Source organism: Orbicella faveolata, unplaced genomic scaffold (assembly GCF_042242905.1).
Source record: "Orbicella faveolata isolate gen_17 unplaced genomic scaffold, um_ofav_v1 contig_25, whole genome shotgun sequence".
NCBI lineage: Eukaryota > Metazoa > Cnidaria > Anthozoa > Scleractinia > Merulinidae > Orbicella > Orbicella faveolata.
Genome location: NW_028301553.1, coordinates 9,691,868 through 9,714,109, shown reverse-complemented (window position 1 = coordinate 9,714,109; position 22,242 = coordinate 9,691,868). Strand labels below are relative to the sequence as shown.

The following is a 22,242-nucleotide window of genomic DNA, read 5'->3' as shown; positions in this document are numbered from 1 at the left end:
GACTGGAGGAGGTAAGGCGCGTCACAAAAGAGCCCACTTCCTGCACACGAGCAATATTTGTAGAGAATAAAGCAATTTATAAAGCCGTCAGTGACGACAGCGCCAAATTGGAAGTAGAGTTCTGAATACATGAATAAATTAGCATTTAGGATGCAATATATCTGGCGGCGTATTTGGGCAGCCACAAAGAAACCGCAGCAAAAACCGCCAACAACGCCAAATATCTCTCCCAGCAACCAATCAGATCACCGCGAACTATTGTCATGCAAATATACCCTTATTTGCATATCACGTGACCACATCTATTTCGCAGTCCGTGCATGTTCTGTGGTTCAGAAAGGTTTATCAGCCATTTTGAGTTTTGTTTTCGATTTTAACTGAGGTTTTGAAGTACATTACGACTCCGAGATGAAGTGGAGTTTTCTGGAAACGATTTTTGTGTTTATAGCCTTCCTACGGGTGAGTATTTTTGAGTTAATATTTCGTTCGCATCGAATTTAGGGGCCACAAAACGCTGACGCAAACAGTTGTAATAGAAAAACGAGATTTGGGTGATTATCGCAAAGAAACGTCGCTTTGGCGTTTGTCGCTCGAAACGGGACAAATAGTTCCATGAAAAGCGTTATTTAAGAGTCGGGGATTGTTATTCGAACAATTTAGCCCGTTTCAAAGCTAAATTTAGGCTGTATTTTTTAGTCTATATCAAGCTTTAATGTTCCCGTTTTCCTTTGCTGCCCGAGGCAAATATAAATCGCTCGGTACCTTCCCTTCGCTTCAGTCAGTGCGTAATGTTCTTCCAACCAAGGTCACTTTGAGGGACGAACGGTGAATGTTCTAAGCGATGTCAAGTTTTTGAATTCCTTTTTGAGAAAAGAGGATTTTTGAATCAACTTTATGAGCTGATAACTTACGCATGTTTGTCCTCTCCAGTGCAGTATCGAAAGTTGTAGGATACTGTTAATATCAAGCTAAATACACATTGCTGAAATATAACCTGACTAGTTTGTAAATAGCTACATGCGGGCGCAGAGATTGAATTGAAAGTCTTTGATTGGGAGCGAAAAATTTGTGCTCGTCCTAAGCTAATTGTGTTTACATTCAGTCGGCCGTATGTCGTGTATCGTATTACACTTCTACACCATTTTCAAACATCGCCTTCAAAAAGCGCGCATTTTTAGTCTTATATCGAATCAGTAATATTGCCTGGTGAAAAATAATAAAACCCAGTAGCATCTAAGGCTTAGTTGGTTTAGAACTTCAAATGAAATTCAAGACAAAACATTTTTGATAGTATAGACTGAAGATGTACAGTTAGATGTTGAACAAGACTTTTCTAATTTTTTTTTTTTGTTACAAGTATGCAGTTAAAAACGATACCCACAAATATATTTTACCCAAATCATTTTCCAATTCAGTCCTGTATACAATATATAATATCTTCCGACGAAGTAAATTGAGTAGTTTGTATGCATTTCCATGTACCAGTTTCATGTAGAACTTGACATTGAGTTGTCAAAATAAAAATGAATACATAATTTTTCGGCTTTTTAAAACTAAAGGCATTACATATCAAACAGGATTGTATGTCTGTCATAGTTTCTTTCACTTTAGATTGATCATATATCAGGTGATATTGATTTTGTTCCTTTTTACAGTTATTCTGGAGTCTTGCAGTCCATACATATACATCCAATAATAGATATGTTGGAAAATCATAAATCACCTAGCTAACATGTTGTCTTGTGTAACAAACATTGGCTGGTTTATTCATGAATACTGTGTGGTTCAGGTTTTTGTTGGCATTAATTTTATGCTTCTTCATTATTTTGTCTGAATATTTGAGATCAGTTTAATGTGTTCGCCAGTTGGATGTATTTAGAGAATTGAGTCCTGCGGTGTTTATGCATGCAAACTTCATCGTTATAGGCTAAAGTATGTTTACAGCATGTTTTATTATTAACGTTTAAAGTTCATTCTTAATTTTAAGACTGTGTCCAGTTAATTAACTCTTTAAAGTCATAGGTGCGAATATGAGGTGTGAAGCTATTGATAGAAACTGAATGAGGAAAATCTTGCTACAATCCAAACAGCAATAATAATTATTACTATTGTATTTTTAGGGTGCAGTATTACTCTGCAATGCCCTCAACATCCCCTGGTGTTATTTTGTTTTGGGCTGTAATAAATTATTGATCTGAGTTCCATCCCTTTTAATTATTTGTGTTTTTCACAAACTTTCTTTTCAATGTAGCATGTATATATGTACATGTAGGAAAGTCTATGAAAGTTTGTTTGGCACAGTTTTCATTTCAGCTGCAGTAGCAGTCTAGTTTGCAAAATTTGCATAACAGTAGTTGGGTGTCTGCTATTGTGAATGCTGATATTTGGGATCTTGCTGTAAGATCTTTCCACAATTCTGAGAGCATCAGCAAGTCACATTTACTATTTATTTATCTTGAGAATGTTGCAAACCAGAGACTTCTTCAATCTGCAATTTGTAAACTTTTAAGTATTCTCTCTAGCTAATCATACATACATGAATATTGCACCAGAAGTCGTGCATGTAGTTTTAATAACAAACTGTAACTTTTATCTCAAAATAGTGTTTCTTAAAGCAAGCCAAAGACTTCTCTGAGTTCTTTTTCAAATTTTAGAGAGTCTGGACACATTAATTTCTTAATATTGACCAGGTTCAGATAGTGAAGAAAAGAGTTTTGTTTTTCTCTCCTTTTACAAACATATTTTTCCTCTTTGAGCAATTCTAGCCTTTTATTGAAAGTCCTGAGTGTATGTCTGGTACGGATGCATGCACAATCAGTTTCCATTGGAAAGGTTGATTAAAATTTGAAGGAGCTTTTTGGTTAGATTTGAAGCTAGAAACTACATGCAGTAACTGGCACGGAAATTAAGCCAAGGCTGAATCAGTTTGTTTTTAACCAATCCACAAAGAGGCTGGAATGCCCTTCTTTTTGAGCAGCATTTAATATATTTGGCTTGGCTTTGTTACAGGTTGGTAGTGCTCTTGTGGAATCTAACCTCAATGATGACCTGGATTACGATCCCCAAGTAGCTATCAGTTGTGATAAAGTGACACGGCATGTCGATGTCAACACTGGAGACTGGATTGCAGACAAAAATTCCACCAGGCTTTGTACTACTGACAAGACTAAAATCTTGGAGTAAGAACTGTGGATTTGACATCATCATCATCATCATCATCATCATCATCATTATTATTGCTATTTTTATTATTGTTTATTTATTTATTTATTTATTTATTTTTTTGAGGAATTAAGTGGCATGTTTGAGTGAAATTGGAAATGGATTTGATTTCAAAATTCTCTTTTTTAATAGGTACTGTAAAGCTATCTACCCTTCAAAGGATGTCAGGAATGTTGTTGAAGCCAACAATCGCGTTTTGGTGGACAATAGTTTGGTTACTCCATATCGCTGTCTTGGTGAGTTGCTTACAGGCAAATTGTTCAACCAAATTTGCAAAATGCTTGGCCTTTCAAATGACAATGTGTGTCATTGATTGATGTTGTACTATGCTTTTTCACCAGTGGGCAATTTTGAGTCTGATGCCTTGTTGGTGCCTCCAAGATGTCGCTTTGAGCACATGCATTTCAACACTGATTGCCAAACTCACGACCAGTGGCATGAACGAGCCTCGAAGAAGTGTAACAATGAGGGCATGGTCCTGAAGGACTATGGTGTCCTAATTCCATGTGGTGTGGGAACATTCACTGGCGTGGAGTTTGTTTGCTGCCCTAATGATGCCAGTGAGAATGCCACTGATGCTGTCAAGATTGTCCCTGTTTCAGAAGCTGCAAGTACTTCTGAACCAATGAGTGTCTTAGAGCACTTGAAGGTGGAGATTAGCAAGTTTGCAAAGCATGTGGAAGGAAGTTCTGTTGGTATGTTTCTTTTATTGTTTTAGAGCTTGTTCAAGGATGAATAACATGTTTTGTTCTAGACTGCTGCAATAAATACTCTGCAGGACTGATAAATAAATGTTTTCACTAGATACTGTAGTTCTGTAACTTGCATGGCAAGCTTTCAAACACATACGGCAGGTGTACAGGTAGTTATCTTTAATTTTAACCTTTATGGCAGGTATGTATAATCTAGGACAGGTTTCAACATTGTGCAACAGAGCTGGTTAGTGACATGTCAGATTCTACTAGCCAAAATGAAGTAACCACTGGTCATATCTTATAATCTCAAGACAAGACTTGTGGAAAATCTGGTAGTTGTTTTATTTTAAATGTCTCGCTACAGCTAACAAGTTCTTGATTTATAACCTCTTTCTGTCATAAGAGAGGTTAAACTGAATTAATTTTGATTTTGAGTCATAGACTTTTGTATTTTCCAGTTTGTTCAACTTTTAGATAATTTTTGATGATGCAAATGAGAGCTTCATGAAAATGTGTGCTGAGCCTGATTTTCATCAAGTATCATAAAATTGTATTGCTATTTTTCGCAAGCCAAAGAGGCTGGTCGAAATACAAAATGTACACGTACAAGCCAAATCTGATATTTACAACTATTACATCTACTGTTAGTCTTGATCACCGTGGCATGCACAATGTACATGCTGGTCACAGTTTGACTTGAGAGTTCTTTCATTTATTAATGTCTTGTTGACTTCTGTAGGCTGTGACAGAAAGAAGTATCATGATCTCCGTGACAAACTGGAGAACACTCATCGTGGGAAAGTTAAGACACTGATTGAACACTGGGAGCAGGCTGAGAAGCGCTACAAGCTGCTGAAAGCTAGTGATGAAGATCAGGCAGCTAGTTCAATATCTGGTGAGCTTTTCTTTCTTGCTATCTTAATTTGTTTTCATCCTTGTTTTTGTTTTATGTTTTAGAAAAAGTCATTTCTTTTCTTGCAGTGTGGTTTACAAGTCCCTTAATAGTTGTTAATTGCTATTAGAGATTTAATGATAAGTACTGTGACTTGAGTTCGCATTGTAATGCTGTAATATTGACAAGCACACTAAGTTGAGAATAAAGAAAATCCTCAACCTGTGCTCCTCCCTAAAGACATCTTGATGGGTAGGCAACACGCATCAGAAATTACATTTGCAGTGTTTGCATGGGAATCCAATAGCAAAAAAAGTTTCATAAAAATCTAATTCCGAATAATTTATGAATAGCAAAGTTAAGACACTAGGCTCTGCAGTTGAACCTCCCATAATGGGACACCCTTACTCTATTTCTCTTATTGTTTACTTGCAGAAGAACTTGAGAACTTCAAGAAGTCACTGAACACATATGATGAGCAGGCCAAGCTGGAACGTGCCCGACTGAAAGAGGAACATCATCAGTGTATGCAGATTGACCTGAATGACAAGAAGAATCAAGCATTGCGTGACTTTGTTGTTGCCCTGCAGGAGGTGCCCAGAGATGGTAACAAGATTCTGGAAGCAGAGCAGCGCTTTGTAAGAACATGCACTCAGGATCGCTTGCATAAGTAAGTTGGTGATTACACATAAAAAGATATTCATTGAAGACGATTTGTCATTGTGGCATTGTAAGTACATTTACTTTCTCTGTTTGAATGAGTGTCATAAATAAGATACAGCAGTCAGACTGGTAATATGCCTTGTGAAAATAAAATAAAAGATGTTTATAACTTGGGCACTTAATAAGAATTAAATTTACCACTGAAAGAGCCTCCTGGCTCTTGAGATGCAAAGGGTGAAATTCACTGAAAAAAAAAACTATATACATATATTTCTAAAAAACTGGAGAAGAACACAGGCAATTTTTCCTATTTAGGGTAGACAAGGAATCTTTTTTTTTTTGTGCAAGCAGTTGAGAGGCCAGGCAATCTTAATATTCTGTGTCCAGCTTCGTGTAGTTAGATCAGGTCTTCAGACAATTTGTTTTCACAAAGAGTGGTGGTACATGTACATTTAAACAAGGGTAACACTAATTGATTACATGAAACAAAGTCTTTGTAAATAATTCCATTACATGGTTACAAATACACTAGAATAAAAACACAACAATTTTACTGTGTACCAGCAAGTTAATTTTTTTGCACCCAGGGTACATCATGTTGTTAATTATACATGTGTAGATCGACAGTTCCTGTTCGAGATTCTTACACTTAATTTCTTGTTTCACAAGCTCAGTAATTTATTTGGAATCGTTTGTACTAAGTGATGACTGTTGTGACATTTCAGCTTACGCTACTTTGAGTACATGCAGAAGCACCACCCAGAGAAGGCCGAAGAATCAAGAGAGGCCCTGCAAAACCACCTCAAGAACATCAATAACCTGGTCAATGAGTCTATGATTCTGCTGTACAAACTTCCCGAGATCGCTCGTCAATTCCAGATTGATTTACCTGACTGGATTCCAAAACCACCTGCCTTGGTAAATAATGAAATTCAGTACAGCTCATTAATTATATATTAGATAATATTTTCAGATGTCTTATTAAAGAGTTTTTCATAGGGCATCACCGCATGTATGTTTCTAAGACCCAACGGGACTCGTTGAGAATGAGAAACCGTTTCTGCAAACATTATCTTTAAAACCACAAATAAGGGATTTGTTATTTCGACTACTCTTTTTTCCCGTTACTGTATCATAGGATCTGCTTCCTCAAAATTTGGTGTATTTTCCTAGTGCAGCGTAACTGATGTCATAAAGTTTTATTCTAAATCATTGTTTTAATGTCTCTCCATTCGGATATTAAGTTGCTACAATGTAATTTAGAAAACAGTCCTAAAAAAATACGTGCTGATTGGTTAAAAATCGTGTTTCTATAACTCGATGGAAACACAGAACTAGCACGAGCTGCTGACGTAATGATGGCACGAGCAAAGAGAATGTACACTTTGATAATCAAAGCTAACAAATTGTTTTCCTTTTTTTCGTCGCGGTATTTTCTAAAAGAAATAGAAAACATGTTCTCTGTGTTTCTATCGAGTTATAGAAACACTCGAGAAAGTTTGGGAAAACTCGAAAAAGCCGTGGAAACACTCGCCTGCGGCTCGTGTTCCCTCGGCATTTCTCGTTCTCCCAAACTTCCACTCGTGTTTCTGTAACTCGATAGAAACACGGCACTTGTTTTCTATTTCTTAAATTGCACAACAGTTTGCATGTTATTCTTAATCAATATTTATAATCATGGTTATCTGACCCCACAGATTGTTAAATAGCAAATACGTGTAAGATAAATCTTGACGTAAAACAGACATCAAAATGGCAGCTCTTGTGGGACATTGTACACAAAGTATGAAGCACTAAAATATTAAGACAGCTGGATGTATCCCTCAGTCCTTAAGTGTAGCTACATGTACATGTAAATGTACGCAGGTATTTTGTGTTCGCATTTCATGAAAGGGGGATTGTGGGGATAACCCACTGCTTATACTATGCGCCTAAATGTATGCTTATTCTCATTATTTTGTTCATGAACAGCCAACAGAGGCACCAACAGTGGAGAAAAGCTCAGCTGCGAAGGACCCTACAGACCCACCAAGTCAACCAGAAGATAACACAGGTGCAACAGGTTTACCCTCTGCAGATGACAAGGAGGATGAAGACCTGAAACCTTCAGGTGAGTTCATAGCGGTAATTCTAAAAAATTCATAAGCAGGTCTGCTGTTAGTAACCAGCAGCCAGCTACTATGTGAGAGTCATGAAGGGTAAATCTTGGAATTCATTTGCGGATTTATGAGACTTAAAATGGCATATCCCAGTCTCCAAAACCCGCTTACAATATATCTTGGTAAAGATTAATTAAGTCAAGCAGGTCATTCTGGATTACGCATTTAAATGACTCTCATCCGCGGCGGAAACGGCGGGAAAATATTTTCCTCTCCCGCTTTAACTTTCTCTAGCCCCCACTAACTGTCCTTGGGTCTCCGAGGATGGAGGATACTTTACACTTGACCTGGTCTTAAAAATGTAATAAAAATGGTTAGGAAAACACCGATCCAAATGATGACAGCGACTGCAGAGAATGGATGGATGGTCACAGTGGACATACCTAACCCTTCTGCTCGCAGAGCTTTAACAAAAAGGTGAACAAAATTGTTTTGGTGATCTGTCTTGTTCTGGCTTTACTGCAGGTGCATTTGCTGCTAGGAAGATGGACGATGATGATGATCCTGAAGACGTGTCTGAGAACGAGGAAGCGGTGTTCAGGAAGTCCCACTCACGGGCCACTTTCTCTGCCGTCATTGGACTCAGCTGCGGGGCCCTTGTCATCATGATCATCATTGTGGTTGCCATGGCCATGCGCCGGCCGCGCCCTAACAACAACACCAAGACGGTGCTTGTCGACACGGACACCGAGGGTGCATCAGAAAAGAGCCACCTTGTCAACATGCAGGAGAATGGCTATGAGAATCCCACTTACAAGTTTTACGATTACTGAACATAACTGGCTACCAGTTGCGCTTACTAGAAGGAATTTGCGAAATTCTCGTAGCTGGTGTTAGACTTGTTTTCATTAACATCTTTGATAAGTGATGACCGATTTTTGACTTGACTGCGTTCGAGATTCACTGATTGTATTTATATATGATGTATTTTGGTAGATGATGTAGCAGGGCCTTTCAGAGCACGAGTGAAGGGTATTTAGTACTTACAAGGCGAAGTAACTTTTTATAACCATAATCTTTCTCCAGTGCTATTTCACGATAGGGTTTCGTTTTAAAAGCAAAGAGCTACTTGACTTCCAGGCAATAATGGACTCGTCTTTTCTTATCGGCGCGTTAAACTTGTTCCCGTGGTTTCCACGTTGACTGGCATCTGCACCTGTACTACAATTATTAAATACGATTCACTTTGCCAAGGTTAGATTGCGCGTCCAGCTTTTCTCCATGTTCGGCATAGAAGTCAGCTACACAAAGTCGTTCTTTGCAATTTGATGAATGAAACCCTCTCATGTTAATGTCTGGTTGCAGATTTTATAGCTGTAGTCTGGGGTGTAAAGAAAATAGATGTAGCAATATTTAAACCCAGTGCTTTCTTTGAAAACGTAACCGCAGTATTTATTGGGCAGAAAGCCGTGAGAAAATTCGTAAGTTATCTTTCATCCCGTCAACGGCTGCGGCGCCAGCTTTCTGTGTAGTGTGTAGGCCCCGTTTACAGCCGCGTGGCGAAAGTGACCCGCGTTAGGAACGCGTTTCGAACGCGGAGTAGTGAAAATCAAGCCCCCGAGCCAGCTCCAACGGCTAGCCGTAGTATGGTGTCTGCGTAAAGAGGGAGATGAGTACCTATAGAAGAACGATAGAGACCTATCTGAGAGGTGCCTTGTTTATCGAAGAGAGAGTTGTTGACTCGCCAATGTGCGCATAAACGAGATCGACGCTGTCGGATTTGCTGTATTCTACAGTCGACATCGGCACTCGTATCATCAGCATAAACAACATCAAGAGCAGCAGCAACAACAACAACAGCAACAGCATCAAGTGCATGAACATTGACAACAACAGCAGCAGCATCGTCAACTTCAACAAACTATAACAACAGCAGCAGAAACAACGGCACGAGTAAAACAACATCAAAATCATTACCCGTAGAAGCAGCATCATGATCAGCAACAAAAAACCAATGACAGCAGCAGTATCAACAACAGCAACAACAAGAGCAGAAACGACAGCACGACTTAGAACATCAAAATCATTACCCGTAGAAGCAGCAGCATGATCAGCCACTAAAACCAACAACAGCAGCAGCAACAACAACAACAACAACAGGAGCGGAAACGTATTATCATCAGTCATCATCATCAACAGCCGCCGCCGCCGCAGCAGCAGAAGCAGTAGCAGCAGCAGTAACACCACCACCACCAACAACAACAACAAACAGCAGCAGCAGCGTCAGCTACAAAAAAAAACAGCTAGTAGTCTCGTCTCTTCGTGTTATGCTAATAGCAGATACTACAACTGTAAGCACCTTTGATTGTTTTTCGACCTTTTAAATACTTACAATAAATCATTAATTTCTATAAGCATAAAAATTAATACTTGTAAAATTGTGCAGCGTGCTGTACTCCAAGAAACAAACGTTCCAAGGGGCCTTGAAAGTTGTAAAGCACAGGGATTTGGCTAATAAAGATTGCATTTTAGTACCTTAATTTTGTGTGGACGGGTCTCCATCGAAACGAGATCTGTTTTTTTTTTTTTTGGATAAACGGTTCGTTCCCTGAGCTGCTCGATTACAGCTACTTCAGAAGGCCTCGTTCGATATATCTGTATTCTAACGTTGCTGAGGCTTTCAGGACAAAACTGCAATTCGTTCAAGTTTCCTTTGTCTCTAAGGAGGGGTGACCCCGGGCTGAAATTCGTCATGTTATCAGCTACGAGTGGAAAATGTAATGTATCCTTGCTAACACTTCGCGTGCAAAAATACAAATTTGTAGATTTTGCATACACCGATGTTCAAAAATTCCAGTAATACCTATCGGTCTTGTGGCGTACGTTTTACGGCTTTCATCACACAACGTAACTTGAAGTAACTGTATACCGGACGGTAGGTCAACGCACGAAGCCAGAGAGAAAAGACAATCCAATTGGAGACTAGGTGGGAGACAATTTTCCACCACCCCGTTTCTTCGCCATCTCATTTTTGCGGCGTAGATGCTTCCTCCGTCTTGTAGGCTAGGATAAACGTCAAGCCGGGATCCCAAAACGTCAATTTAGCCATTAAAACTTTAACTTATCAACTGTTCCACGCAATTACGCTTACGACACTTAGCTCGTTATCAAACCCTCACTCGGAAGCAAAAAACAGAACTTTACTAATATTTCCCCAATATGGACCTCCCGCTAGTTAAGTTTACTAACATACACGTTTTTCACGACGTGATCACTCTAAGATGCCACCAACGAAAAAAAAAAAGAGAAACGACACTAAGACAACGTTAAAGTTTATTTCATCATTCATGTACATCATGGAATGATAGACCACGACCCAACAATGTAAAGACGCTTCGAAACGTTTTCGGTAGAATTTATAGAGCGCTTTCACTCACGTGGCCAGCAGTCACAATTTTACTGAGCAAATGAAAATCTTACACGACAAAAGAGTTCAACTCCTACAAGATTGGTTTAGGACACCAATATGGCCGCTGTTTTATTGTTTTGGTACACCGATATGGCTGCCGTGACGTCATGTGAAAGCACTCTATAAACTCATCCGACGAGATTTCGATTCCTATCAGTCGAACGAAGATGGCGCGCGCACTACCGAGCAGTCTGACAAGCAAAGTCGTTACCAGGGTCAACTTTCTTTGAGAGACCTGGAAGCGAGGTTGCTCTGAGAACGAATGAGTCGGGTTTCTTAGCAACGTCACTGACCTAAAAGCAAAACGGCTCGGCCTATTCTCACGGTTCCACCAAGCAGGATTTAAGGCATGACAATATCGTGTCCGCTACCGCGGGTTAAAATTCGTACAACATTAATGACGTGAACTAATGCGGACAGGAATTCACAATGACTAAATGCCCCGGACAACTCGAATTCACGTCTTTCTCACTCCCTATTTTTAACTAACTCATCAGCTTCCAGAAAAGTTTTCCATTTTTGCTGTTTCAGCAAAAAAATAATAATGAAAAAAAAAAAACTCTTCTTATGAAGCCCTTTCCTCGGAGACCGACCCTATCATCGATGGATGTTTTCTTTTCGGAACGAGTTTCTAAGACATTAAAGGAAGAGTTGGTGGAGAGAGACCCAATGTTTCGGTGACATATTTCTGTGCTTTTGCTGCCTCGCGGAGTGAAAACGTCTGTGCAAGCTCTGTTTCCGTTCTCACCAGAGCAATGGCTTTGTTGAACAGCTCGATTGCTCGGTCCAAGTTCCCCCTGAAGCAGCGTAAAGACAAAAGAGTACTGACGGTTATTCGATGTACAGTTATCGTCATCACGCATCATTCAAAACATAGTGACAAACAAAATCTCCTGCCCTCACGCGACCGATTACGTGACAAATAAAGAGAACCAACCAGGATCGAGAATTTTGTTCATTTATAGAGATAATAACAATCATAAAAGTCGAGAACTTGTCCCAAAGAAATTACAAATTAAACTCTTTAGATTTACGAAGAGTTGTGAACTACTAGTTCACAGAGGTCTGTTCCAGCCCACAAGCCATAATGGCACGCCTATGTTGTTCCGGGTTTTGTAACATGAAGTGACTAGGAGTATTACTTATACTACTACTACTACTACTAATAATGATAAACTAATATTTCAAGAGGAGGCCTCCAATCACCTAGAGGTGGTTTTCAGGAGGGTACTCTTAAAAATAAAAGTCTAGAATATGCATTAAATGTCTAAAATAAAAAAGAAATAAAAGCTAAAAACGTGATACTAAAACTAAGGTTTAAAACTAGAACTAGGATTAAAAATGTACTGCTAATTATAACTAAGGTTAAAAATGGTTAAGTAAAAACTGTTTCAGTTTGTACTACCCCGTCCACCTGGATCAGTAGGATGTTGGTCTATCGCAGGTTCCCCTCACCCCAGCCCCCCTCCCCAGGATGCCCTAAAAGTTCGCATACAGCTGCGTAAAAAGAAGTGCTATTAAAGTAAACGAAGGACACTACAGATCGCGGCGCGGTTGGTTTGACGGGTATTCCCACTAATGAAGGGAAACCAAAAGTTATGGACTTCTACACTGAACAGTAACACTGCCCCCCAAACGGTCAATTTTGACTGATCTTTCACTAGGCATCGCCCCTGGCGTCACCGTCGTCATTGCCTAATTAAGGTGCATATTTAAACCCCCTACTCTCTTCCAATCCCTTGCAAGAGACTCGATCCTGACCTTTATAACATATTCTTCGACTCTAATTCAACAGGAGTCAAAAAATTACCTTTGAACTTCAAGCGTAGCTAGGGTTTCGTAGGCGAAGTCGCATTTCTCATCGATCACTAAAGCTTCGTCAACTAACTCAACTGCTTTCTCCACGTCTTGTCGTGACTGCAGCATCAGCATGCTGCAAATGAAAAAAAAAAAAAAAAGATCAAAACCTCTCTTCTCCTTACAATATCAATAGACCGCGAAGCAGACAGGTATGGAGAAAACAGAAAATCATCACCCAGATATGTAGATTGTTGAGATAAGTGATACTGACCCTTTGTAAACTCGGTGGACAGGGTTTTGCGGCTCTAGTCTTATCGCAATGTCAAAATGCTCCTCTGCTTTAGGGAATTGCTGCATTTCCTGAAGCACCTGTGATGAATTTGAAGAAGACGTGAGATGAAACAACATAATTAAGATTGGCAAGATGAACTAAACCTTGCCTGACACAAACCTGCGCATAGAGACTATGTGCATCCGCTGACTCAGGATACTTCTCCACTGTTTTCTGTAGCATATCCACGGCCCCGTGCGCCAAGATCGGAGACTGCTGAAGGGCAGCGGACTTGTAAATACAATACGCCAACTGAATCCTTGCGGGGATGAAGCTGTCGTTCAGAGATATGCACTTCTCAAAATCTTCTTTGGCCTCGTGAAGGTTCTCGGAGAGGAAACGGATCTGCAAGTAACAGATGAAAGCTTATGAAAATATTAAGGTGTGATTTAAAACCTAAGATGTGGGTTCAAATTCAATTTTGGTCAAAAGGCTTTTTTGTTGTACTTATCCTTGTCCACAGACGTTTATTTTTTTGTTACTAGTTATTTTTCTTCGAGGTGCTAGAAAGCGAACGTGGAGCGTGAGGAAGGATATTTTTGTGTTCCGACTTTTTCAAATCCCCTGCGGCTAACAATTTCTCTTGCGATCTCGACGAACTCGAGACAAAAACGAGGGTCTTGAGGACACACAACGGGAGGGGATTAGGAACAAGTTATTGGTTGGGACTGTGGTAGTAGTAGCAGTGCTTATGGTTCTTAGGAAATCACGTCACAATATTCACGAAACATGACGACATGGAACACAAGACACACTTCAAACCGTCAAAATGAACATTAGAGGTTTGGTAGCATGCAGTAAACGATTAACAATTATTGAACGAGGTTGAGCAAAATATCGCGATTTGACAGTGGCGAGCAGATCAATAATTTGTGGTAGTTATTTGCAGGTCATGTGGTGGGTTCTCGGACAATGAAAAGGAAGGCAAAAATGCATCGTACGATGATGTAATATAGCCATAAGAAAGTATCTTCTGTTTATAATTTGAGAGCTTAATCAAATCTAACACAACGGGAATATACATGTATTTGGGAGATGTGGGTTATTGTCAGAGAGCTGTTCGGATTCGAAGTGTTAAGTAAAGACTTATTATAACTAATTTTTTTTTTCAGGGGGGCTTCTTTCTTGTGGGAGGGGATTTTCTTGGTTTTAGGGAGGGGGGCATTGCCAGCAGCTTTAAGCCCCGGCCAAACGATCGCAACATTTCAACCCAACACGTCGCAACATTGTTGGGCGCAACATGTTGCGCGCATTTGGCCACCCTGTTGCGACATGCTACGTGTTGTTGGCTCAAATTTGAAAATGATTAAACTTTTCATGCAGCATTTGTGGTTGTTGCATGACGTTGTAGTCGTTTGACCAGGTTCGTGCAACAATGTTGCGCCCAGGCATGCGCACTAGTTCGATTTTCAATACCCAACATGTCGCAACACGTCGCAACACGCCGAAACAGGGTGCTAAACGCGCGCAACATGTTGCGCCCAAGAATGTTGCGATATGTTACGTTCAAATGTTGCGATCGTTTGGCCGGGGCTTTAGGTATGCTTAAACTCCTCTATAAGATATTTATTTTAATCTCCGGACAGTTAAAGGTTTACCTACCTGACCTCTGTGATGATAAATATCGGAGTTATCAGGGTCGAGCGACACGGCCTTGCTGAAGTCTTGAAAACATTCCATAACATTACCAGCCTGAAGCTGCATGCTTCCGCGTTTGATCAAACAGTTCACTTTCAGCTAAAATGAAAAGGAAAATGCATTAGTATGCTGGTAGAATTCTACTGTAGATAGAAACATGGTACATGTTTTCTGTTTCTTTAAGACTAGTGAAAGTTTAGCAGAACTGGAAACACTCGGCTGTGGCTAGTGATCCCACATAAAAAATTATCGTTCTCTCAAACTTTATTACACTCATGTTTGTATAACTCCGTAAAAAAAAAAACTTAATCTCAGTCCCTTGGCCGGGACGAAACGAAAGCACTGCGTCAGACTAGCCACGTGCAATGTCTATTATTACAAGTTACTGTAAATTTTTATTGTCACTAAAAAAATGTACAAAAACATTTCAAGTGTTCATTGTTCGAGTGTTCTCACTGTAAATTCAAATGCATTTTAATAGAGGAACAGTCACAATAAACATGTGCTGTAGCAGTTGTTAATGCACAGTCTACCTTGGTCGATGCTTGTCCATCTTCAGCATTTATCACTTGTGTCAAATCACGAATAGCTTCATCCACTTTTGATATTAAGGTGTAGAGAGTCCCTCTTAATGCAAGAGCTTTTATGTAGAGTGGCCCAGGTCCTACAACACAGCAGTATTAATTATAAACCAAGGAGTTTGTGTTAAACTCATTCACCAATATCATATACGACCACAACAACGAGCTTCTCTAATTTGCAGTCTTCCCCACCCAGGTTTTGAGAGTAGTGAATGTTTGCTTGGATTTCACAGCTCAAATTCTGAGCAAGTCTAGCATAGACTGTGTGCAGATGTCTCCCATTTTCGTGGAAACCAAGGAAAGTACATGTATCATATTCTCATCAGAAGTTTTCATTTTTTGCTATGAATGGTGGAGTGCACTGCTTAAGAGTGATAAAGCAATCAGATTTAGCAATGCTAAGAACAACTGTAGAATCACACTGAAAAAATAAGCGGAACTCATTAAAAAGTAAGGGTGTGCTCCACAAACCTTTTTCAATTTGTTGGGTGCACAAGTCCACTATGTTATCATATTTCTTTTCTTTCATTTGTTTAACAGCCTCAAGAAACGGTGAATCTTTGGGCAAATCCTCCTCAGAATGAATTTCTAATGTGTCATCTAAAACAAAACAGAATAAATGCATGTAATATTATTCTGGCAGGCAGTTCAAAGTGTGAACAAAAGTTAGACTGAACAGCTGAGAATGCTGTCACAGGTGTCTTGCAGGTTCACGTAGTCACAAGAGGAAAGGTCTCCAAGGCTGTGGAGTCTGAGCCCAAAAGTTCCTATCCATGAAATCCTGGGTGCCCAGCGCTTAAGCTATATGAAAACATCCAAATGCAAAAATTAGTCACCTGTGGCACCCAGGCGCTTCTAGGACTAGAACACAGCCCTGGTCTCCCTTTAAAAGTTCTGTTGAGATTCGATCTGTACACAGTTATATTCCCTCAGTACTGGTAAATGTGAGTGGTAATTCCTGAGCATTGCGTGTCTCTATTTAGTTGGCAGCATATAGCATTTTGTTGAAGTACAGGTAATGACGCGACAGAGCAAAAACAAAGACAAAATCCACAGGGCAGATTTGAACCAAGGCCACTGAGAAAGAAATATTGCTCAAAAACTCTACACAAAACTTGATCCTGATTGAGCTGCTGGGCCATCAAAAGTCATAAACCTTGCTCAGTTATGTTCAACTTTACTTCACACCTCACAAATATCACAAAATTGATGTAACCCTCCTTATCAGAATAATCCTCTCTTCGTGAAGCATACATATGTTATTTAAAATTCTACTTAATGGCATGGTGAGCATACAGTGATTACTATAAAAGAAAAAAAATGAAATACCTAAAATAACATTTAAGGTATGAAATGCAATCACGGCAAGTTCTTTGTAACTTACCATGACAAAAAGATTCCAAATAAGCTTTAGTATATGTTGGAGAAGGTAAACTTGGTTCTCTGTTCTGTATTTCAAGAAAAAAAAGTGTAATGAGAACAAGTTCAATTTTATTCTCCGGTATATACTCACCTAATATAAGTCAGAAATAAAGAGCTTGTAAGAATGAACAAAATATATATATTTATATTTATTACAGGTCAAAGTGATAAAAGCAACTTTCTGACAGCTAAAAAACAATAATTTTAAAACCACACAACTGAGTGGTTTTCAATTGATTGTCAAAAGTACTCAGGCAATTACTTTGGTTTTGGTTTTGGTTTCACTATGGCTTGAGATTGACCGAGTTGTCTAATTGGTTAGGAATTGGTCTGGTTTTGGTTTTAAACACTGACAATTAAAAACTGCTTTGTAACGTACATGTATAGACCTACAGGTATTTAATAGTCTGATAGATCTTATGTGCCATCACATACACTTTACTCAAGGTACAAACAACCAAAACAAAGATGACGTTGCAATGGCTGGGCAGATTCATATACATAGTTATGACGTGGAATTGAAAATCTTACAGCCATTAAAGAGTTCCCAATAAATTTCTCAGCCCTGATGTTCATGTATACTTACCTTATAGTATTCTTGAGCTTTCTCTTTTCCGATTTCTTTTAAAACTCTATCTGCTTGCAACATCCAGTTTGGATTGTTAAATCCCTCGATCATGCACACTGCTGTAAGATCTGTAACATGAATGATTATAACATGTTTGACTAGTTACAAATTATATAATATTATAATTTTTAATTGATAGAAAGAACAGTTTGAGTTAGAAGCATAGGTCAGGAAGTCGTTGCTCCAGAAGATAAAAACGTTCTGGCTCCATTTCAGTGTTCTGCTTAAAGAATCTCAAACAGTCAAATTATGCTTACCAGTTCAAGTGTACATGTACAGCCTGAACAATAATGTTCACAAGTTTTGCTGCTTAATTTTTCTCACTTTTTTGCTTTTTTTTTTGCATGCTGATCAATGACAAAATTTTTTTTGGACCTCGAATCTTTGTTGCAGTATAACAACTAGCCACAGTAAACATAAAATTATAGAACATACAAAACGTGGAGGTTAACAATTTGCAGTTATTTACAAAATTGCGTCTCTTTGATTCTTAAAAAGGACACTCAGTTACCTTGAAGGCACTCTTCTTTCTTGCCAAGTTTTTCATATGCTCGTGCCCTCTTCATGAAGGCTTTAGAATATCTCTTGTTCAGTTCTATGGCTAAAAGCAAGACAGGAAAAATAAGCAACCGTAATCAGTGAATTTTGTACCCATGAAGAACTGAACACCACATAATGCTGAGCCAGAGTCTGAAATACACACTGTTTATTATATGGCTTTGGCTTGTGGCCGATATAACGCGCGCTCTGATTGGTTAATTGCCACTGAATTGTAGGGCATTATTCTCCTGTAATGCCCACGGGCCGATTACGGATTATGCAAATTAGGAAGAGCCCGGTTCTGAAAATTCAAGCACATTGAAGCGATGAAAGCCGATTAAAATCAGTACGAGAATAGCAGTAGCTAAAAGTTTAGAGATATTTCTTTAATAAAATTTATATAGATGACTTACCAGTCGGTAACCTTGGCGGACACTAGTGAAAAACAATCAAAGTTCGCCTAGTCTTAAGTAAAGCTAAAATCGCTAAGTAAAAAACACCATCGGCAGATCTGCCATGCATCCTGAAGAGAACACCACAAAGAAACTTATAAGTTATCATCTTAGTCACAGCAATTACTGAAGTATTGAACTCCGTCAAAGTTCTCGTCAAATAGATTCCCTCGCTTTGACACAAGCAAGTGTAAATCAGCTTCCAGGATCATCAGAAGTAAACAATCGGGCGGTTTCTGTCGGTAGCAGTGTTTCTGATAACTGCAGACGTTCACAAGGCTTGAAATGTTTATCCATAAATCCCAGAATGAAGAAGGCGAAGATATGTTGTCGAAAGCGAATGCGAAGATTGAGTTAAGCTTATTTTGAGCAGTGCATTCTGAAGCATTAGTATCTTCTTTCACCGAAAGACGGTTGGCTTGGACAATTTTGAAGCACTTGCTGTCTTTTCTATATCCGTTGACGTTTCGCCCCAAAAGTCGGAAAAACTTCCCCATCAACTTGTGGTACCACGATACTAAAATACGTTTTTGAGGCTGTGACAGTGACTTTTCCGTAAAGAAATGAGTGTTTTTAACGGAATACGTAATACAGTGGTGAAATTCACTGACTATGTGTAGTTTTGCCCTAGGTTTGAGACGATGAATGAATCGGTAGACGCACGCATCGCCGGATGTAAATTGATGACTTTCGCTCGAATGATTTTTCTCTTTATTGATATGATGAGCCATATAATAAACAACTTAATAACCTTGACCGTTCGGTCGTTACGGGAAAATCTCAAACCTCGGCCTACTGTATTGACCTCGCTATCGCTCGGTCAATACGGCAAGGCCTCAGTTTGAGATTTTCCCGTAATGACCTCACTCTCGGTTATTAAGTAGTTAATATATAGCCAATGACTTTACTGATCAAAGTATCACTACCTTTATTTTATATAGCTTTGAATTACTGTTTTAACTTGAAATTTAATGTTGGGGGTACCCTGTGACAGACTAACATCCCATCCAGAGGGGAAAACAACAACAATAACTTTATTTAGGTGTCTAGTCTTCTAGCTAGCCTTAAGCTTACTAATCGGGGACACTGTTAAAATTAAAATATAATATAAGTATAAAAAACGATTCTGGTCTATTTACATTAAATTACACTACATTTTTGCACACTCTTTGTCAAAAGAGTGTGCTCTTTTAAGAGAGTAAAGAAATACTCCTAGTCACTTCATGTAGAAATGAGATAAGTTCTGGCCTGATGGGCCACTTGGCCTGTATGCAGACTTTACCTTACCTTAACTTTATGCAGATACAATATGTTTGTTGCTTTTATTGCTTTTACTAACCTTTAGTAGCATCAGCAAGCACCTGCTCATAGTTTTTCTATAATAAAACAGGTATGAAATATAACAAATTTTGAACAAAGCCAAAACTGATGAGATTGAATTAACTTGGCAAAAAGCTTGACTCTGATTCTCACTTGTGACACATGTATAAGCATAAGCATAAAAGAAGTTTAAATGCACTTATGTACTATTGGGACAGGCAGAAATGAGAATTTATAAGCATTAACATAAGAATATCAAAACCTTGTGTTCTTCTATGCTTACAGTGTGTCACTGGTGTGTCCAGTGGAGACATGGTTGGCATAAGCACAAGCATAAGAGAAAGAAAGAGGGCCAAGCTTAAACCACTGCATGAAGAGAAATGAAGGAGAAAGAGAGAACGAAGAGAAGGGAAAAGAAGAGAAGAGACGAGACAAGACGAGATGAGACAAGATGAGACAAGAAGAGTAGAGAACAGAAGAAAAAGAAAGGGAAGAGAAGAGAAGAGAAGAAACGAGACAAGACGCGATGAGATGAGATGAGATGAGATGAGATGAGACGAGATGAGATGAGATGAGACAAGACGAGAAAAGAAGAGAAGAAAAAGAAAGACAAGACAAGACAAGAGAAAAAATGAGACAGGACACGATGAGATGAGATGAGACGAGGCGAGATGAGATGAGAAAAGACGAGAAGAGGAAAGAAGAGAAGAAAAGAGAAGGAAACAGAAGAGATGGGATGGCAAGGGTGAGAAAAAGAAAGCAAAATTAGGAAGAGACACTGACAAAATTTAAGGGTTAAGTTTGTCACCTGTTGTTCATAAGCTGCTGCCCTATTTTGGTAGTATGTCGCTAGATCAGTCTTGTTGTCCTCAGGACAGAGATTGATGGCTTCTGTATAACATTTAATTGCCTGATCAAATTTTCCACCCTTGAAGTACTTGTTACCCCTTACTTTGGTAGCTGCAGCTTGTGCCGCTGGTGTCTGCAAAGAGAATATAAAAAAAGCCAAACATGATTTGATATTAGTTCCAAGGTCCATGTTTCGATAATTTATTCTTGTTACAGATGATTGTGGGTTTAGCAATTGAAATAAAAATTGAAAATCTAATCTATGTGTCTGTGAAACAAGTGCGTTAATTGATGGACAATATGATCAGTAATCCCGTTTTCAAAATAAATCACAGAACCTTGAACAAATTGAAAGCTTCAAGTCTTGGGAACTCATTCTGCATAATACCTGCAGTTACTTCTCATCTCTATTCTTCCCACCTGGGTTAATAGATATTACAAGTCTGTGCAGTACATGCTAAGTGCCACTGAATTCTCTATCCCATGCCCTATTTCTTATGACATGGTGCATATCATGTAGTGTATGCCAAAGATGTTCAGCATAGTTTTTTTAAAAGCTTTTCAAAGTGTACTGGGGTTCATAATAGTCTGTATACTGTAATGAATGATCCTCGCAGTTATGAACACAACTCAAACAGGTGTGAAATTAAAGTCAGAAAATATATTAAGGCTTGAAATCCAGACTTTTCAGGCTTTAATTTCACAGCTGCTTAAGTTGTGTACCTAACTGTGATGATCATTATATTCTTTACATCTCTCTCTGCAGTTCAAATATATGAGCTTTCATATTTTTACTTGCAGTCAATATTTTGAAATGTGGTTCAGGTAATGTTCCTGTCAGAAACCTGGTATTAAGATGCTCTTCACCCCCCCCCCTCCCCCCCCCCCTTCACCTATGACTACTTTCTTCATAGGCTCAATTTTTGCCTTTCTCTCGGGTCCAGTCACCAAGCATCCTCCCCTAATAGGGACAGGAGCCCAGACTCCTTTCCTGAACAGCAGCTGGTAAGTGAGCCTATGTTTTCAGTAATTCCTCTTTCAATTCTTGATTTTCTTCCCCTTTCTTGTCAGCCACCCTCCCCCGACCAGGTATAAATAATGAACGGTCCCTGAATAGGGGAGGGGTGCAGTACCCAACAAGGGAGGTGAAGATTTTTTCATGTTGAACTTATTATTATTATTATTTTTTTTTCACACTACCAAGTTTTCTTCAGACATGTCATCGTCTTGAGGAGCTTCATTCTCAGGCACTTCACTTTTGCTTTTAGAAGTCTTATCGCTCTCCTTCCCTTTCTCCGCGTCTTGATCCTTGGATTTCCAGTAGTAGAACGCACCTAAAATGCAGGCCGCGGCTACGGGGGCCCCGATGAGGGCCGCAATCTGCCACTTGGTAAGCCCTCCGCCCGATTCTTGCGTACTCATGATCAATTGTTCGTGAAAAGTTGATTAAATAACACTTAGCTTGTTCGACGATCTTTCATTTGCAACTCTAATTCGGAGCCATATTGCATTTTTGAGCACGTGTGTACGGTTGCGCATAAATTTGGAGTTTACCTGCTGGCTTACAAATACTGTGGGCTCTAAATGGCTACCGAGTACCAAAATGGCGACAGAAGACCAGACGTAAATGCAGCTTGCGTA

The 22,242-nt window shown here is 39.2% G+C and overlaps 2 protein-coding genes across 2 annotated transcripts; one reads left to right on the top strand and one right to left on the bottom strand.

Moving 5' to 3' along the window:
• The first annotated feature begins 296 nt into the window (after positions 1-296).
• Positions 297-10,111, top strand: LOC110045989 (amyloid-beta precursor protein-like). Its single transcript, XM_089294476.1, has 9 exons — positions 297-459; positions 3,010-3,179; positions 3,355-3,458; positions 3,564-3,917; positions 4,657-4,812; positions 5,245-5,479; positions 6,198-6,390; positions 7,444-7,582; positions 8,097-10,111. Exons 1-9 carry the CDS (start codon positions 409-411, stop codon positions 8,402-8,404), a joined length of 1,710 nt encoding a protein of 569 aa, XP_089150602.1. The 5' UTR covers positions 297-408; the 3' UTR covers positions 8,405-10,111.
• A 776-nt stretch (positions 10,112-10,887) lies between these two features.
• Positions 10,888-22,183, bottom strand: LOC110045970 (mitochondrial import receptor subunit TOM70-like). Its single transcript, XM_020751630.2, has 13 exons — positions 21,802-22,183; positions 20,561-20,734; positions 19,772-19,808; positions 17,952-18,041; positions 17,399-17,508; positions 16,775-16,838; positions 15,862-15,990; positions 15,343-15,473; positions 14,774-14,908; positions 13,292-13,516; positions 13,112-13,209; positions 12,851-12,973; positions 10,888-11,837 (listed from the first exon to the last, which is right to left on the bottom strand). Exons 1-13 carry the CDS (start codon positions 22,021-22,023, stop codon positions 11,672-11,674), a joined length of 1,704 nt encoding a protein of 567 aa, XP_020607289.2. The 5' UTR covers positions 22,024-22,183; the 3' UTR covers positions 10,888-11,671.
• Between the last annotated feature and the right edge of the window lie 59 nt (positions 22,184-22,242).

Bases quoted from the DNA above. Each gene is read 5' to 3' on its own strand.
- LOC110045970 (XM_020751630.2), bottom strand. From the start codon at position 22,023: ATGAGTACGCAAGAATCGGGCGGAGGGCTTACCAAGTGGCAGATTGCG. The intron at 18,042-19,771 runs GTTAGTAAAAGC...TCTTGCTTTTAG, and splicing joins GCTTGCTGATGCTACTAAAG to CCATAGAACTGAACAAGAGA. The intron at 15,991-16,774 runs GTAAGTTACAAA...GTTTTGTTTTAG, and splicing joins TTTGGAATCTTTTTGTCATG to ATGACACATTAGAAATTCAT.
- LOC110045989 (XM_089294476.1), top strand. From the start codon at position 409: ATGAAGTGGAGTTTTCTGGAAACGATTTTTGTGTTTATAGCCTTCCTA. The intron at 460-3,009 runs GTGAGTATTTTT...GCTTTGTTACAG, and splicing joins TGTTTATAGCCTTCCTACGG to GTTGGTAGTGCTCTTGTGGA. The intron at 5,480-6,197 runs GTAAGTTGGTGA...GTGACATTTCAG, and splicing joins ACTCAGGATCGCTTGCATAA to CTTACGCTACTTTGAGTACA.